The sequence below is a fragment of the Sprattus sprattus genome (genome assembly GCF_963457725.1).
Source record: "Sprattus sprattus genome assembly, chromosome: 1".
Classification (NCBI taxonomy): Eukaryota; Metazoa; Chordata; class Actinopteri; order Clupeiformes; family Clupeidae; genus Sprattus; species Sprattus sprattus.
This window is the reverse complement of record NC_137920.1, coordinates 66,847,532-66,866,150: the sequence shown is the minus strand read 5'-3', so window position 1 is coordinate 66,866,150 and position 18,619 is coordinate 66,847,532. Positions and strand designations below refer to the sequence as shown.

The window sequence follows — 18,619 nt, the reverse complement described above, 5'->3', positions numbered from 1 at the left end:
ACAAGCAGGCAGGCTGGATGGGGGACGCCGTCTCTCTCTCGTGGGGTAGGTCGTCTGTTCTGTCTGCGGACTCTGCTGGTTCTTAGGTGGCTCCCCGTCTTAAAGGAGCAGCACACCTGCCCTACTTTTAACGCCAGCTGCTGTTTGTTTACTTACACACAAACATGGGCTACGGAATTCAGTAAAGGTCAGCAAGTGGAATTATGGGGGGGAAGTAATAATTGAGTGTACACGCAATAAGTTAAGCCTGTTGTGAAATAGGGCCACGAGCAGCGTCTCTTGACCTGCGTGCTGGCTTTGAGAAAGTGTCTATGTATATATAAGGAAGCAGCAAAGACGAGGAATGTGTTATCTGGTCAGTTTAAAGCACTGCAAAGACTCCTCGACATCCCGGTACTGCAAACCATAGCTGCTGCTGGCCTCTGCAGCCTGCGGTCATCTAAAGCCATGTGACCTTGTCAGTCCGCGTCTATTTCCGTCTCTTTCTCTCCCGCTCTTTCTCTCTCTGTCCTGGGCGGCCATAGGGGCATAATGATTCATTGTGTGGCTCCTTACCTCAGCGTTCTCTTTTTGTTGTTCTTTTTCCTCCCTCGCTGCGGCCCAAACAAAGACAGGGAGAACACAGGGGGTGGAGAAGGCGCTCAGTCACCACGGCAATTGTGGTTCTTCCTTAGAAAACTACGCTCTTTCTCTCTCGCTCTCTCTCTCCCTCTCTCCTTCTCCCTCTGAAGGGGAACGAGAGAGTGGGTGCCCCCCTCCTGAGTCAGATCGCTCACAGTCATCATTAGGGCCTTCCTCTAATGGGTTCTCCTGCAAGCTAAGAGAGGCAGCTGAGCCAATCGGCAGCCTTGTCAGTTTGAGGCTGTGTTCTCTTCTAGTTCATCAGTTCCTCCGTCATGAGACTTTTAGTCACTGTCAGGCCATCTGAGGCTGAGGCGGCTCCTGGCCGTCAGTGACGGGGTGAGTGATGTGACGCGACGTGGCGTCTGTGGTGCGGTGTGTCCCAGTAAGCTCTCGTGGGTCTCAGATGTTTCAGACACCCTGCCTAGTCTCCTTGACAGCAGAGCACACAGCCGGCCTGCCACCATCTCAGCCGGGACTCGGGATGGATGGAAAGACATATTAGGGGGCAGTTGGTCACGGAACATGCTGGGAACTCTCACTGTAGGTGACGTCTCGCTGTTCTTTCTAGTGACGTGGTTGTGCAAGGCTGAGTATGTCACAAATATGTGATACGTATTTACAAATACGTTAACGGGGTCTTAAATACATGAGGTTTCAGCGGAGGGAAGTTAAATGGTGGATGGTGGTTCAAGATTTGGTAATGCATGTTAAGAAATAATGTCTGTAGAAAAAACACCCTTCTCTTGCTCAGTCTTCCTCTCTCTCCCTGTGCAGTCCTTTTTAGCACACTGAGATATTTCCTGTCACTCGATTCGCTGTTTGCTTTCACGAGCTGGGTCCCACAGTGTTGGTCCAGTCAGTCTGACATCACTGACCCCCCAAACACACATTCCTCAGAACCCAGCCTAATCATCCCTCACCACACCTCCACCCACACAAACTCACTTATCTGCCAGTACGGGTCATCTGGGTTTCTTTTCTTAATCACATCCTGATTACACACAGCCCTTTTTCTCCACATACACGCAACATCAGTGAAGACACCGTTGTACAACAGGCTATCCTCACCCTCACTAACACACACACACACACACACACACACACTCCTAGCTGATGAGTCCAGGATGTGGTTCCATGCTCTTAGGTGTGCATAAACCCCAATTGCACATGTGAGGGTTGTCCATCAGCTCCCTGTCCTATGTGGGCCTCAGGTCAAAGGTCAACTCTCCACACAAGAAAATGGGGTCAGCGCTGAAACCCCTCATCAGTAAAACACAGGCATTCCAAGAATGCTACGTGACATGACGATGCTGGCCTGGTGAGGACAAAGAGGGTGACAGCAAAGCGAGGAAGAGAGCGACTGCTTACTTTTGAGGGAAATCCATGGATGAGTTAAATGTATCATTACAATTGACCTTAGCAAAAAAAATAAATCTTATTTTGTCCCTAGGGTTTGTAAGTAATGAGCTGCCTGCAACTATATTTTTCTCAGGCCATTAAAGAAAGCTTGTGGTCCCATTTGTGCTTTTGGTTTCTTTTAACTCCACTTCATTCGTATGGCTGTTGGTTCTGCAGAATGGGGGGGTGGAGGTCAAGTCAGGAGGACCATGTTGGATGCATGTCAAGGTAATTATAATCAGACAAAAGCTCAATGGGACCTAAAGCATTTCAGAGGGATTAGTGAGGTCCATGTCCTGGCATAATGTTCGCACTGAGAAAAAACACAGATATTCAGAATCATAGAGCTGCTGAACTTTGAGGTACAAATCTGTCCAGATGAGCCTCTGGTGCTGAGCCCAGCCATGGCCTCCCACAAGGACCGCGGGACGAGCGACGGGGTCACCTTCTGATTTCTGACATCTGACGGCTAATCAAAAGACTTCGATTGCCGGGGGTCATGGCCTACCGAGGTCTCTCCCAGCCTCCCCAGAGCCGTACCCAGGAGAGGCAGCGCTGGCCACACGCCACGTTCCCAGTCGTGCTTCAGAGGAAAACATGCCTGAAGACAAATAACTGGGGAAGCACAGGAAATAGCCCCAGGGAGATAGGCGCTCAGGGTGTGTGGGACATTCCCTTAACGACAGCTCCCACTTTCTCCTGCTCTCTCTTTATCGGTTCTGGCCAATGCTGTGGCTCGGTGATGTATGAGGTGTAGCTTGACCTGACAGCGTCAGAGGAGCCTCTGTGTCCGTCTCGCGGACTCGTCCCTGTCTCTCACGGCCCTCCCACAGCTCTTGCTGGGTCTGGGCTACAGCGACCTGACTGCCTGCGTGTCTCCCTCCCTGCACATCCTTCCCTCTGGAAGGCTAAACATAGGCACTGTGGAATGGTCCAACCTGCCTTCATCATTTCATCATCATTATCATTGTTGATTCAGGGAGAATTGACTGAGCGCAGGGCTCTTTTGCAGCAATGCCCTGACTGAGGCTACAGAATACAGAAGAACAATAAATAAACAAACCATATCAAAACAAAACAGACAAAATAAATAAACAAAACACATTAAAAAACTCAAAAATTAAGTATAAAAAAACATAAACCCCCATCTGCCCATCATTTAAGAATTCAGGCCACATTCTTAATGTTAATGTGCTCTCATGTTAATATAGTAGGTTTTCTTAACCAGGGAGTCCTGAGGCTTTTTTTGCACCTTAATTACTTTTTTTAAAAAGGTGTTTGCCTTGCATGTGTATTGTTTAAAACAAACTGGAGAAGAATTTAAATAGCTGTTGCACTTGTAATTTCAAATCCATTTCAATCCACAAATATGGTGATGAAACATGACATAGCAAATGACATAGCATACCCACATAAAGAGTCTATTCTTTGGTTAGATTATTTTGATTAAATATTTTCTCTTCCAAATGTAATTGTATTAAACCTTACATCATCAGTCAGAATTACCACTGATCTGGAGAATACCAAAATGCAGTTGAGCTCTTCAGCATTCTCAGAATTATTATCCCAGCATTGTAACTGCATATTGACCATAACTGAACAAATGCATTTAGTTTTTTCTGTAAAATATATCATATATCCAGCCATGATACGGATGTTATATATCAAAGTCTCTTCTTACTGTGTCTTTCCTCCCAGTGAAGCATGCTGCGCTGAAAGAGAGATGACTACCTGAAGGCGTCCTTATAACAGTCGTCCCTCTCTCCCATTTTCCTCCCTCACAGAATATCGACATGACCAACTTCAGCAGCAGCTGGAGCGATGGCCTGGCCTTCTGTGCTCTTCTCCATTCCTACCTGCCGGCCCACATACCCTACCAAGAGCTCATCAAAGAGGACAAGGTGCAGCCCCTCAACAAAGGCTCAACAACCACACAACACAGAGACTAAATGTCTAGTCCTTAGCAGTCATAACATGTACTGGTTAAGCATGCATAAACTAACTGCTTGTGTTTACACTCACCACTTTTAAGTGGGTCTTTATTTTGATAAATTACAGAAATGGCATTGTAACGTCATTCTCTAAAGAGCATAACTGCCAGTTCAGCGTTTAGACGAAGATTGATTAGCCCTTCATTACCCTCTGACCCCGCTGACATATTAGTGAGGAGGTGGTATGGATATGTGAGTGATTATAGGAGCACATATTGCTTGTTGAAGGAAGGACCTACCCCCGGTTCCTCTGTGTTTACCGAGTGGCCTTCCATTCACAACAACCACACCACACACACCAGTGACAAAGCTTTGCCCATATGTCACAAATTAGACAAATTATAATTAGAGGTCTTGAAAGAGCTATGGGATGAAAGAGAAGCAGGCTATGGCCACCTGTGCTGGGGAGGTCCCTTCTCAGCGACCTTCATCAGCTCCTTGGCTTACGCAGCCCAGCCGGTTGCCACGTCGACAGAGACACCACATAAATAAGTTTACCTGAATCAATGCAATGCAGTGACGATGCAGGCAAGGCTCCCCCAGAAACGATCAACCTGAAGGTGGTATATGTGGTTTTTGTTGATGAATGAAATGATCTATAAACAACCATAAAGGTGCTAGTTATAGTGTTTAGCAAAATAATAGTGTTTCACAATTCATTTATAGTTTATTTACAAAATGCACTGGAATATTGGGAAAACTGTATTGTATCATGCCATCAGATTCACACTGTTGTTTGTTAGAAGCCTAGAAGTCAAATCTATATATTGCACCTTTAAACTATGCAATTGTGAGTCTCCACAGTATTTCTCATTGGCTCAGCATTTGTAGTTTTAGGACTAAGTCAGCCTCTTATTCATTCTCTGAAGGGAATTTCAATGGAAATGCCTGGGGTTTCATCCAGTCTCTGTTTATTTGCTACCATGTGCCTAAATCCCTTGTTTATTTTTCCAAAGGTCCGTAACCTGACTTTGGCGTTTCAGGCAGCAGAGAGCATTGGCATCAAAGCCTCCTTGGTGAGTCACTCTCACTCACTCACTCTCACACACACACACACACACACACACACACACACACACACACACACACACACACACACACACACTCACACAGACACACAGACCCGGCAGAGAGAGTGCACCCAGTGTCCGTGGATAAAAGTAGGTATGGAACAAGTCATAGCCATAGTTATGGTGGTAGTGCAATAGCTCTAGTCAGACATCTCTTCATCACATGATTGAATTCCCTCTTCTTTTTTATTTTTTTTTTACTCCTGCGTGTCTGCCAGAACTGTATGTGCTCCTGCTGTGACACACTGACATGTACAGCATACATATATCACCCTTCCATGTACAGCAAACATATCACTACATGGCCTTTTGGATTGGACAGTGGTTTGGGATTTGGCCTCCTCTTAGCTGTAGGCCAGGTTCATGGGAACGGACTCTGAGGCTGCGGGGATTATTGAGATAACAGAGCAATTCAAGCATCCCCATCCCAGCCGCAGGGCACCAGGTTCATCTCTGTCCCCGTCCTCCCTCCCCAGGGACGCCCTCAACTACTCATTTGGGTGAAGAAGCCCAAAAGACTCACTCTTCCTCTTCTCCAATGAGTAATGCAAACATACTAACAAACCAAATTGGAAACCAAAACAGACTTTTATTACAGTGTGCCTCCAAGGGTTGTAAAATTAGCAGGGGGTGTTCTCTATATAACAACACATTTAAAAAAAAAAAGAAAAAAAAACTAATTACCAGGAAGTGTTGCAATTCCACTGAATTATACGGAAATAATAATGCTATTTCAAGTTTCCTTATACTAGTGTTTCACACTACAATACACTAGTACTTTAAGTATGAGACTTTGTGTAGACAGGTCCAAGTGTGTATACATTTCATTGCTGTCAACAATTGGCAGCAACAAACCATAAACTCAGTATAAGCAACTAGCCTCACAAGAACAAATGAATGAAATAAATGAAGCAGATTAATGAAAGGATGTTAGTTAAACATTTTATTTTTTTTTGCTGTTGGCATATATAGTAGCATAGTGCATATTTTTGGTCTTCACCCAAGAAAGTAGATACGTTGTATAAACAATTCAAACTCATTCACATAATCATCACCATGAGAGGGTGATATCCTCAGCTGTGCAGTGTCATTCTCTGACACTGAATTGACGATGTGATGGTGACAATAGTGGAAGAGTTGGACAGTTTATACGCAGCTCAGTTTGAAGCTCTTATTTCTCACAGTGCAAGTTGAAGTGTGGGTCGTTGCGTATGTGCAGTGCTACAGACTACACGTACACAGACCATCCACACACACACACACACACACACACCTGTTCCAGTAGCACTCCAGCACTGACTCCACATGCAAGGCTGTGTGCTCACTGCTCAGGTGAAAGTTTAACTGCACAGACACTTATTATAAGCAGACATTTTTTTTTCCTTTTTTATATAAAAAAAAAGACTTGCTTTGCTTGTGCTGCAAGAGCAAGAACATTGAAATTACACAGCAGAGGAAACGGGTGGCAGCACACATAGAGGTAGGAAACAAACAGTGCACTGGTACCTCCAGAACAGGGCTGAGTGCTGCCAGTGTACCACACTTTCATTTTAGGTCTTAAGTAATAATAATAATAATAATAAACTCTATTTGTATAGCACCTTTTATACAAAACAATGCAGCTCAAAGTCCTTAAGTGGGACTTAAAATGTTCTGAACCAGTTAAAGACGGAGTCAGAAAGCTTTTCAAGACGATTGATTAGGATGGCATGGTCAATCGTATCAAACGCTGCAATTAGGTTTAAGGGGACAAGGGTTAAGACCTGATTTGCATCCAAATTTATTTTGGAAGAGCAGTATCAGTGCTGTGGTATGTTTCTCCAGGATATTGTTTTCTTTAAGAAAGGATTTTATTTGCACTGAAACTATCTTTTCAAGTATTTTACAAATGAATGGAAGATTGGATATTGGCCTATACATGGGTTTCTTGTATACAAACATTGAAGGCTGCGCGCGCAAATCCGCGGCAGAAAGCCATCTACCCTAATACAAATGAATACAGAAAGCCCAGTTTAAATGTATTGTTTATTACTTATTTAGCCTACCGTTCCCTATTCTGTTGCCATGAATGCTTGCACCCACCCTCAACATATTCCCAAACGTAACCTTGTACATTGTTGAGCCTTTTTCTATATTTGATTTGATTTGATATTTTATTTTTCCTGGCAAACGGATGCTGAACATCTTACCAACTCTGTTAGAGCAGTTCACCACACAACAACTCCCTGTCATGTTGCCTTCCTCCACAGCTTTCTCATCCACTTCAACGTTATCTTGCTTCTTTTTGCCGCGAGATTGCGCACGCAACCAGTGATGACGTAGCCGAGAAACCCATGTATAGGTGGTCAGTGCATTACCATCTAGGTTGGGTTTCTCAAGTAAGGGTTTTACAACAGCTGCTTTGAAGGCATCTGGGAAGATGCCTGTTTGAAAAGATGTATTTATAATCTTCAGTGAAGCCAAAGCCAATTGTAGTACCCGAGGGAACCTTCTCGAGTTTGTATTGGTTGAGACATGGCGCTGTCTACATAAATGTGTAACAATGGCCAGGGGGAACTTTTTTATTGCCCATTCAGACAAGACACAAAGCAAAACAGTATTTCTTTTTCTCAGGGGTTGTCTAAATGTTTGTAAACAGGTCATTCTTTGGTCATTAGCTATGGTAAGTATTAATTTCTTTCTTTCTCTTTCTCATTCTCTGTGTGTGTGTTTGTCTACATCTGTCTCTATCCAGGACATTGATGACATGATGCACACGGACAGACCTGACTGGCAGAGTGTCATGCACTACGTGTCTCAGATTTACAAGTATTTTGAGACTTGACCTTTGGCCTGAGAAGAATAACAAGAGACTGGAGGCACAGAAGCACTTTCTGCCTGGTCCCATGAACACACTGAACCTCATACACACACACACACACACACACACACACACACACACACACACATCCACACACACACACACAAAAACCCAGTGCATACACAAACATTCAAATGGAATTTGTTATGGCACTCTTTCTTTCTTCTGATCTTTTCGCGTGTTGGTCTAACTGTCACAAGACAATTGTTATTCATATCATATTCATTTTTCAAAAACATCTCTTGGAAGGAAACCAGCGATGCAATAACACCCCATGATGCCACATTAAAACAGTTAAAGATGTCATTAAAACTGTGCTTGAAAGTTTTTAAGGTTTATTTATGGGTGACATTTTTTTCTGAACCATCCACCTTTGAATGCAAACACTACTCACATGGTATTAGCTCCAGTATTTCAACATCACAACAGCTGAGTTACTACGCACGAGAAAGAGGAGGAAGAGCCCGCATGAGTCATGTCACGCCTTGACTACCAGTGGCTGAAAGCCAGCTAGCACTCACTGTTGAAAGAATAATAGTGTTGTGGTCGAAGATTAGGTTTCTGTGGTTTTAGATCCATTTTAAATCAATGTAGATAAGGTAAACTGTCACGAACCATTCTCTGTTTATATTATTTTTCATGTTTTACATTTATTTGATGAAATCATGGAAACTTCTCCTAATTCTCATCTTCCATGCCTGTATCTAAAGGATTGTCATTATTTATTGATGCAATATTGAACCAGAATTTTAAGGAAAGTGTGTATATTTTCTATTTGCAAGTTTGGTTTTTACTATAAATGTGAACTAGCTGAAAATGAGTATTCATAATAAAGTTTTTTGTCACTCCAAAAGTTGGTGTCAGCTTCCTACCGGAGTCTATAATGGTGTGTGTATTAAGGATTCATTTTCCTTGTGTGTAAAATGACTCCTTAGTATAACTGTGCCAAATGTGTTATTTGATGTTACTATGAGGACATCTGGAGTTGACAAGAAATAAATCGATTTTTGAACTATTGCAATGCACACCAAGGTTGTACATGGTTAGGTTACCTAGAGGCCGACCATGTGCAGGCCAACTGGAAAGCCACAAATTTGGATGTTTGGAGCTTTTTCGTGTCTTAACACCTCAACCCTTAAGAATTTTGAAACGCGCTGTGTAAATATGGAGTTTGCATGTTCTCCCCGTGTTCACAAGGGGTTTCTTCCCCTTAGAACCCCAACAGAAAAAACATGCAACAGAACACTCTTTGTCGGTCCCTGACCAAGACAGACGGTTCAGCTTACCTGGTACCCGGGCGCCTAAAGGCTGCCCACTGCTCCTGGGGTCCTGGAGGAAGGACAGTCCAGGATGGGATAAATGCAGTAGATACATTCACAAACGACCTCAGGCCTTCTTGTGCGTGTGTGTGTGTCCTGTGTCGCCTCCATGTATTCACGTGTGCAGTGTGTCGCTTCTTGTGCGATTAAAGTCTGACAATTACAATTAAATGTGATGTATTATTATATTTATGGAAAAATATGACATGTATTCTAAGAATAGGTCTACATACATGTGTCTACATTGCAGATATAACGTAAGAAAACAGATCCAGACGTATGAACTCGTTAAGCAGGTGAAGGGAATGGATAACGGCATAAAGATGAATTTCAATGTTTCAATTTAATCAATTAAAATAACACAATTTCTTACATGATTCGGTTTGTTGGTAAATTATCAGGTATAGTCATTATTTATAACCAAGGTTTTACGACCTACTCATGTACAGTCATGTACATGTGTTTAGGCATTGTGGTGGGGCGTGGCTATGACTAAGATCATCTTTTTTCTCGTGGAGCTGCTTGAAAAGCCATGTCTCGAGCTGGGTTCTCCTTACGGCCGCAACATGAAACCGGAGGTCGGTCTAAGTTACGCGCTCCACGATTTGTGAACAACACTGGCATGGGAGTTTTGTAAAGTGAGGTAAGAAACTTTCTTGTGTTTCCACACAATGATTACCGACTTGCTGAGGTTCTGAGTCTGTCACACTTAACGGTTCTCAAGTTTTGTACAGCCATAATTGGTTGACATAATCACATCTGGAATCAACAGCAACGTTAGTCAAAGCAAAGAGCAAGTGTTTGCTGGTAGCCTACTTTAATGTCGCTCTCACATGATGAAAAATGTAATGGAAGCATTTGTATGATATGCAGTGTCAGCTATAATGTGCAGATCTTGTTTGAGTAAACTCATGTAATTAATTTCTTCCTCCTTCTTTACCACTTTCCCAGATGGCAGTTTACGCAGAACGCATATTTGGCAATTCAGTCGATTATCGCAAGATTTTGCCTTTATTTCCTGGGAAGCCCATGTCAGAATGAACTCTGATGAAGAATTTTTCGACGATCCCATGCACATATGTTAAAATTTCGCGGAGATGAATTGGCCACATATTTACATTGCCATTGAATTGATAATTGCTGTTCTGTCGATCGGCGGCAATGTGTTGGTGTGCTGGGCTGTTGCAATCAACACTACACTGAAGAACGCAACGAACTATTTTTTGGTGTCTTTGGCAGTGGCAGATATCTTGGTCGGTTGCCTGGCCATACCCTTTGCAATCACCATCAGTATTGGTCTGCCTGCGGATTTCTACGGATGCCTTTTCCTCGCTTGTTTTGTTTTAGTACTCACCCAAAGTTCAATATTTAGTCTTCTGGCAGTGGCAATTGACAGATATGTGGCGGTTAAAATTCCCCTAAGGTGAGTCACTTGGTAGCCTATTATATGCTTGGCGGTTTCCTTTTATGATGACTAGAAAATAAATGTAAAAAGATTTCCAACTCTAAGGTGACAGTCTAAAGCTGTTTGTATTTATTTGTAATTTAACTTGACAGTAAAACTGATGAACAGCACTGTCATAGCACAATATAATTTCACTCTATCAAGCGTCCAATTTGATTAGATAAGAAATTGCGAATGCTAAAGAGTCATTTTTTTCTCCAATTTGTGTTTGGGGGGAAGGCAGTTTAGCAGTGTACTTTTCAGCAGTATGCAGGTTAAAATAGTACAATAAACATCCCGTGATGTTCGAGGGAAATAACCATTTGAGTATGCTGCGGTCTTTAAGTAAATTCTTGTGGAAGTATCTATCAGTCTCCAAATTAAGTCATGAGAATTAAAACAAGAACATAGTCTCGGAATATTTGGGGTTTTACTTGTAAAAGCATGGCCAAAGGAAAGGCAGCAGGCCAAAATAGTAGCCTACAAACATTGTCAAAAAAGAATATTTAAAAAAAGCTAGCCAATGTCATGGCATAGGGGGCCATGAGGAGGAATAAATGAAACCATTTTGGAAAACTCTCAAGTATGCTGACAATTATTGTCATTATATGCATGTATGTGCATCTATTTCCATATATGCAGATACAAAACATAGTATTATCCAGCTGTCCCCCCAGGCACATTTCTTTTCCTACTCCTACTTTTATGAGAGCGTTGAGTGCATGACATGACGTCTGTGTGTTTGTCTCTTCGTAAAAGTCTGTATGTGAGAGAAAGCGAGGGTCAAAAGAGCTTAGATTGTGGACTTTTCTCAGATCATGGTATTTTCACAGCTGGCTCTGGTGGAAGTGGTAGAGTAGACTGTACATAGATCATGTTTTCACAGCTGCCTCTGTTGGAAGGGTTGGAGAGCGACATTCAGCACAGCACTCCTCACCGCCCAGCACCTCACACAACCTTACCTCAAACCGGTCCAGGCCTCTCTGGGTCTCAGAGAACTTTATGTTCAAGCACAGGCTCTCAAAGCTCCAAAAGTTCCATGAAAGAAACTAACCTTACTGTTTTCCCTACCGACTATAGTGCCAACACCATCCTCCCCCTATAATCCCAAATCCCTCCTCCTTTTCCCCTTTCCCCCCTTTCTTTTCTTTCTGGTTGCAAAGCCTTAGAGTCTGCTGAGAGCTGCTTTCCCCCCCAAACTGAAGGACTCACATTGCGTAACAGTACTTGGAATGGCAATGATGCTCTTTCATTGAACACAAATTCAAAGGATCATACGAGGAGGTCCCCCCCCATTCAGAAGTGTTGTGCGTCAGGTCCTATTTAAACACACAAGACACTGCACAGAGTACTTACACAACTGTCCCCACCCTTACCAATCATTTCTGCACGCATCTGTCACCACTGTAGCAAGGTGTACTGTGAAGCGCTGGTCAATGTTCCGCATCTCTGCCTTTGAACCAGTCAGCAGAATATCGCTTAAGTCTTGTGATTCATAGCAGGACTCTTTAAATGTAATGAGGTCCCTGGCTGAAAGGCAGAAGGCACATTACAAGATCATATTGATTTGGTCAGTTATCTTTCAAATCCATCACTCTCTTTATGAAGTGTTCTGTAAGTACTGCAGGGGGTGTATAATTCAACAAGGAATCTATCGTTGCTGCATCATGGGATCCATGCATTTTCTTTCATCCATTTTTAAGACAAGGCTGTGGTTTTAGTCCTAGAAGCAACTGTGTGCATTCTTTTGATTTCTGCATGTTATTTAAATGGGAAACCACTGCTGGGCTGGACGGAAGCGTTGGAACAGCCGGGTTACGAGAGGGTTACACGCAGGGGATGGAGTGTGGGTAAAACAGAGGGAGGGGAAGTGAGGGATGCCAGTGGCCTGTCGTCATGCCAGAACTAATCCGCTCGCTCCTCCATTCATGTGCCCGAAGAGGGGGGTAGGCTGGGGGGGATGAGGGAGAGGAGGAGAGAGAGCACACTGCCCACATGCTCTTGGTATATGTTTTATGATAAAGGGTTTAAATGCAGGGAACAGAGAGCGGTAACCAGACCTTATGATTCATTATTTGTCAGAACTCTGATGAGAAATTTGGATGTGCTGCACATTAAAACTCGGTATTCAAATGGAGGTATTAGATTCTCCTGAAAAGTACTGATATTATTATAATAATGCAATGTTCTGTAAAGGGTTGCAGATTCATTCATTGCACTGCAAATTCAATGTTTTATAGCCTTTTATCACTCTCAGTGGCATAATCGCATTTACTTGGATAAGGCAGGAGCTGTATTTGCCATATCAGGGTGGTTTTGAATGCTGCTTTGTCAGCTGCTAACTGGCAAAACAATCTCAACCACAAAGCCCCAATTTGGTATAATTTAAGTGAATGCAAGGCTGTTTGTATTTACAACCTTCATTATTTGGGGATCTTTGGAGGGTATGTGGGTGTTGTAGAGGCAGGCTGAATGACAGGGTAGGGAAGAAAAGGAAGATGAAGAGGTCCTCAGCAGCAGTTTTTTTCAGAAGGCCCTCATGGATCTCAAGAGCAGTGAGAGGTGTCTGGCATGTTGAATCAATCACTGCTGCTTCACTGAGCCGTGTGTCTTGGAAGAGCTGATGAGTGTTGAGTTGGTGGGTGGAGTGACAAAAGCTTTGAGAGCCCGCATTTGGATTAGATAACCATCTCATGATGACTTAGAAACAATTGAGTCATTATGACTTTTAAGAATTGCCCATCAAGATGATTTAAAACAAGAACAACTTTCTGACTGTCTGAATGATCACCTTACAAAATCGTCGAGCAATTAATGTTCTTAAATTAATAACAAAATGCAACCTGTAGATTCATAATGTCTAAAAAGCTTGCTTAAAAATAGAACAGACATTTTGTTTAGTCTAATAGCTATCCCTGTTTGTGTTTCCATATTGTTCTAACATACAAAAACATTCTGCATCAAAGGAACATCCTAGGTCTTGTGATCAGTACACAAGACTAGATTCAGGCAAGATAAGGGGGATTGTTATTCAGTTTTACCGCAGTCTCTCTCATATGAGTGTCATTGTGATAATGCCTATAGAATTTAGGATAGAATAATGGAGATGAATGTGCCATATCTTCTATTATTTTTCTCTTTCAAACATCCATTGGTCCATCAACCCCCAAATTTTCTTTTCCACACTGTCCTTAATTAGCAACTGCCTAGAGAGTCTAAACATCAATACATTGCATTAGGTACCCCAGGAATAGTAGGACAAGGAAACGGTTGTTATGCTTCGAAATTATACTCAAAACCATCTGGAAAAAATTGTCCACAGTAAAACCGATCCTAATTCAGAATGCTCAAAACAAACATGTGCTGAAAAGGGCTCACAGAATGAAAATGTTCCATGGGTGTTTAAGATTAGTAACTTAACTCAGAAAGGCCAAATGTTGTAAAGGTCATATCCTGAGAGACTCAGACAAACTTCACACTTTATGTTTAGGAAACTCCACTTAGTTAGGTTGCCTATAAATGTTATATGTAAGATAGCTTTTCTGTTTTAATGAAACTCAGGTACCAGTGTCTCCTTAACAGTTACAGGTAAATGTTCCCTTCCCTGTTGGGACTATGCATTCACTGTGGTAGTCCAGGCCAGGTTCACGCTAAATGCGATGGGCCCTATCAGAGACAAACACTTCTTCGGCGCAAAACTGCAGGATAAATCTTTTCTTAGGAACATGAAAAGAAGCCTGGTTTATTAGTTCAGCTCAGATAGGGTCCAACATGTTTGGTGTGAACCTGGCCAGGACTATCACAGTGAAAGCATTGTCCTGACAGTGAAGGGTGTACTCACTTCTGTTGTATACTGTAAATGCTGCTGTCATACAAAGCATATTTTTATACAAAGCTGTCAGAAGTTAATTCATCTTTGTTATTAAGGTTATAAATGGTTATGTTAGAACATGTAATTAAGGTTATAAATGGTTATGTTAGAGCATGTAATTAAACAAGTCTTTTTTTTTCAATTTGTATCATAAACATGCCCATGCCCATGTTTCCTCTTCACCTGTAGATATAAAGAGCTGGTGACAGGGAAGAGAGCCAGAAGGATCATTGCCATCTTATGGATCCTGTCATTCATCATTGGTCTTGTGCCATTCCTGGGCTGGAATAAGTGGGACAAGGCATGTGGCAATGGGACCCTTCTGTATGCCAACTCCAGCAGCCGCAACCTCCTGCAGAGCTGCCAGCTCACATGCCTGTTCGAGGAGGTGGTGGACATGCACTACATGGTCTACTTTAACTTCTTCGGCTGCGTACTGCCGCCGCTGCTCATCATGCTGGGCATCTACGTCAAGATCTTCACGGTGGCCCGCCACCAGATGCGACAGATCGAGCTCAAGTGCAGCGTGGGCAACGGTGAGAGCCATCACCACGGCATCCTGCAGAGGGAGATCCGCGCCGCCAAGTCTCTGTCCATCATCGTGGGCCTGTTCGCCCTGTGCTGGCTGCCGGTGCACATCCTCAACTGCCTCACGCTGTTCTACCGTCAAATGCCCAAGCCCCCGGAGGTCATGTACACGGCCATTATTCTGTCGCACGCCAACTCGGTTGTCAACCCAATCATCTATGCGTATCGCATACAGGACTTCAGGGTCACCTTCCGGAAGATTCTGTCGAGGCACATCCTGTGTCGCAGGGATGAGCTGTACCTCAGCTCAAATGGCAGCCAGCGACACAGAGACACGATCAACATGACCATTGACCCTCTCCTATAAGGCGCTTTTCCACCGCAGGAACTTGCAGGACGTTTTAGGGGGGCCGGCACCTTTAGGCAGTTTTCCACAGCAGGAACCTCCCCTGTAGGGCCATTCCCGGGAGGCAAAATAAGTACCTCCTCGAGGGTAGGTACTTCTGTGTGGCCCTTGCAGTGATGGTTGAGGCTTTTTGAATTAAACATGTCATGAGTGGAAGAAAACAAGCAGCATTTTAAAACCAGCGAGATTTACCAGAGTTTACACTGTAAATACAGCAAAATAAATTATAGCTTACATAGTTAGCTTGTTGAGGTTACTGAATGAACACAAACTAAACATCAGCTAAAATATAGGCTTTAATTTACTATAGTTGGGCTGGTTTATTCATTTATCAAGTAATTAGAGTTGCCATGAAGCCATTTAATTGATTGTTAAGAACCCGTTTAAGGGTGTAATGTTGGTGCTGCTGCTGGAGAAATGATTTTGTTTTGCTCAGAACTGACTTCACGATTAAAGGGCAAAATATAAGGCTACATCAGGTCCATAGTTTCTGCACTGCCATGGGAATTAAAAAGGCTGAAATGGCTGAGAAGTGGGCCTTTGCTCCAAACATTTGCACCACCTGGCAAGTGCCCGAGTTTCCTGCAGTGGAAAAGTGCCCACAGAGGGCCAGCTGGAGGCCAGCTAACCTTTGACCGCTTAAGACCCAATTTTGTGTCCAGTGTTATTTTTTAATGCTATACAACATGTGTAAAGGAATGTTTACAGAAAAGAATGAGAGGGCGTGCTATTGAAATACATGTTATTGAAATGCCTTGGAACTGTTATTTATTGAGTGAGCACATGACCACTGGTCGGATTCCTGAAAGCGGGTGCCGTTTCTTGTCTTTTGTGGATCATTTTCCAATTGAAGGTAACCGTCACGTAGGACTATCCATTGGTTTTTACCTCTTCATCCTTACACCATACACTTCCACTATAGAAGATCACACTCACCCCAAACTTCACATATAAACTTGAAAATACACTCCTTTATCTAAGCCTTGACAGAAGGATACAACTGTCGTCATGAGAGAATCGGAGTCAAGCTGCTGGCTTTCCTACAGTGTAAAAGAAAAATGTGAGTCATGCCGAAAAAAAGAAAATAGGAAACGCCGCGTTTGGAACTGTGTAAGCAGGAAATACCTGACTTTTATGTCTGCAGTATCAAAAAAACCTGAAGAACTAAAAAGATGATAAACAAGACAAAAATATTGAAATATGACTTGTTTGACATGTTTGAATTTAGACTTGTGTGAGTGTGTGCACACATGAATCTTATTCTGGATTCAACTCAGAAGGCTCAGGAAATATCATTATAAAAGGTGTACTTTCTGAAGAGAGAAGCCAACAATTTTAGCCCTTTTCTGAATTTATGTGAGGTCACATTTCAATCTAGATCCTATACCCCCAGAGCCCCAGCTGTGACTATTTCCTACCCTTGTATACTGACAAATGTTCCCACATACAGATGTGCAAAGCATGGTCCCAGCTGTGACTGCAGGGTCTTGTCAGCCCAACTGTCACACCACCACGCCATGGGCTGTGTTTGTCATTGCATGTGTGCAGTCGCTGAACCCCTAGGGACATCAGGGTATACCCAAACAAGCCCGCAACTTAAACATTAAGATAAATGATGAAGGCAGCTTCTATCTTTAACAGAAAAAAAAAGTTGTAGGACCTTAACTATAATTACATGAGAGCTGCTTCAACAACTGTAGCCATCCCAATAAGCAGACTACGAATGTAAAGTTCCAACACATTGGAGAGAGTGCAGCTGACTAGAGGATTTCTTTGCTTGTTGTTTGTAAACATTATCTATGGGGGTGGAAGACATTTAACTCGTCAAACTCGCTTGAAGTACAAAAGTACAAGTGAAGGACTTGTGCAAAACACAACAAAGGGAATCCCTGAGCTTTTAATGATTACTGGGTAGATTGCAAAATAATTTGGAAAATAATTATGTCGTTCCTTTTTAACTGTGAGTCCCCTAGTTCTGCACTGTACTGTATGTGTACTTGGGCGAGCTTTCAAATGCACTGATGTGTGATTAATGTGTTTGTTTTCACCACAATTTAAAACTAAACTAAAAAAATGAACAAAAAAAAATGTTTCAGCTGGCCTCTAGTAGTGACTGTACCATCACAATGTTGCTTTTACGGCATTATCCAGAAGCTTCTTCTCAAGGAAAATGATGCAACTTGAGAATTATGTTAAATACCAAACGTCTTAAGGGCAGCACTCTTAGCCTGGGTGTCATGTAAGTGCTTGATGGAATGGTTCATTTAACACTTAAAGGGCTAAACTACAGGAATGACTTTGTGGACGTTCCAATGGAGACCAACCTGTACTGCATTCTACACGGCTGTCCTTTTATCTGTTTTCACTGTTGTGCATTCCAGTAGATCTCTGGTAGTCGTCATTGAAAGGCCTTTTTTATGTCGATTAAAACACAAGGTATGAATAGACATAGATTTAACAATCCTGCCACTGACAAAAGAGAAAATAAACTGTGTTTTTCAAAAGACAAAAATGTCGATTTTAAAATCTTTGCTTCAGTAATATACAGCATATACAGTGGTTCAGATGTTGAAATGTTTTCAATGCTCAAAGGTGAAGTTGTCATTCTTAATACAAATGTAAACCAGTACTGTTATTTAACATGAATTAAACTGTATGTATTGTGACTTATTTTGTTAATAAAATGTATGTTTATATAAAGTCAACACTTTTATATTGATCATGACATTAATTATGGAATAAAGTGGATGTATCTGCCAAATTACACATCAGACCAGTATTTTGTATGGGAATACATACATGTGGTTTATACAACAGTGATTCATTGTGTGTTTTGTGAACCAAATAAATGCTGCACTCCTTGATCAAGTCCGGAAGGCAAAACTATTACTGGCATACAGATATCAGTTGCTGTTTACATATTAAAACAGAACTGACTGATATGTCTGTATTATCTAAGGTTAATGAAGACTGATTTAAGATATTCATTTGGAGATACAAAATGGCAACAGCCAAAACATTTTTGTTTATTATAAAATGCAAGACCTTTGAACAACAGGCAAGTGATATTGTTGTATATACTTAACATATCCCTTTCCACTTCAACTC

At 42.3% G+C, this 18,619-nt stretch overlaps 2 protein-coding genes across 2 annotated transcripts in view; both read left to right on the top strand.

Annotated features, from left to right (window-relative positions):
* Positions 1–7,907, top strand: part of specc1 (sperm antigen with calponin homology and coiled-coil domains 1) — a gene marked incomplete at its 3' end in the record, with an annotated part of 66,043 nt that extends 58,136 nt beyond the window's left edge. Inside the window, exons 13-15 of the mRNA XM_080832564.1 lie at positions 3,807–3,923; positions 4,970–5,029; positions 7,818–7,907. Coding sequence (XP_080688690.1) covers positions 3,807–3,923; positions 4,970–5,029; positions 7,818–7,907 — 267 coding nt within the window. The remainder of the gene's footprint in view (positions 1–3,806; positions 3,924–4,969; positions 5,030–7,817) is intronic.
* A 1,917-nt stretch (positions 7,908–9,824) lies between these two features.
* On the top strand, positions 9,825–17,016 carry adora2b (adenosine A2b receptor). Its single transcript, XM_080849919.1, has 3 exons — positions 9,825–9,905; positions 10,214–10,685; positions 14,767–17,016. The coding sequence occupies exons 2-3, from the start codon at positions 10,360–10,362 to the stop codon at positions 15,470–15,472; spliced, it is 1,032 nt and encodes a 343-aa protein (XP_080706045.1). The 5' UTR covers positions 9,825–9,905; positions 10,214–10,359; the 3' UTR covers positions 15,473–17,016.
* The last annotated feature ends 1,603 nt before the right edge of the window (positions 17,017–18,619 follow it).

Excerpts from the sequence above, each read along its gene's own strand:
- adora2b (XM_080849919.1), top strand. The coding sequence starts at position 10,360 with ATGAATTGGCCACATATTTACATTGCCATTGAATTGATAATTGCTGTT. Across the intron at positions 10,686-14,766 it reads GCGGTTAAAATTCCCCTAAG|ATATAAAGAGCTGGTGACAG; the intron begins GTGAGTCACTTG and ends CTTCACCTGTAG.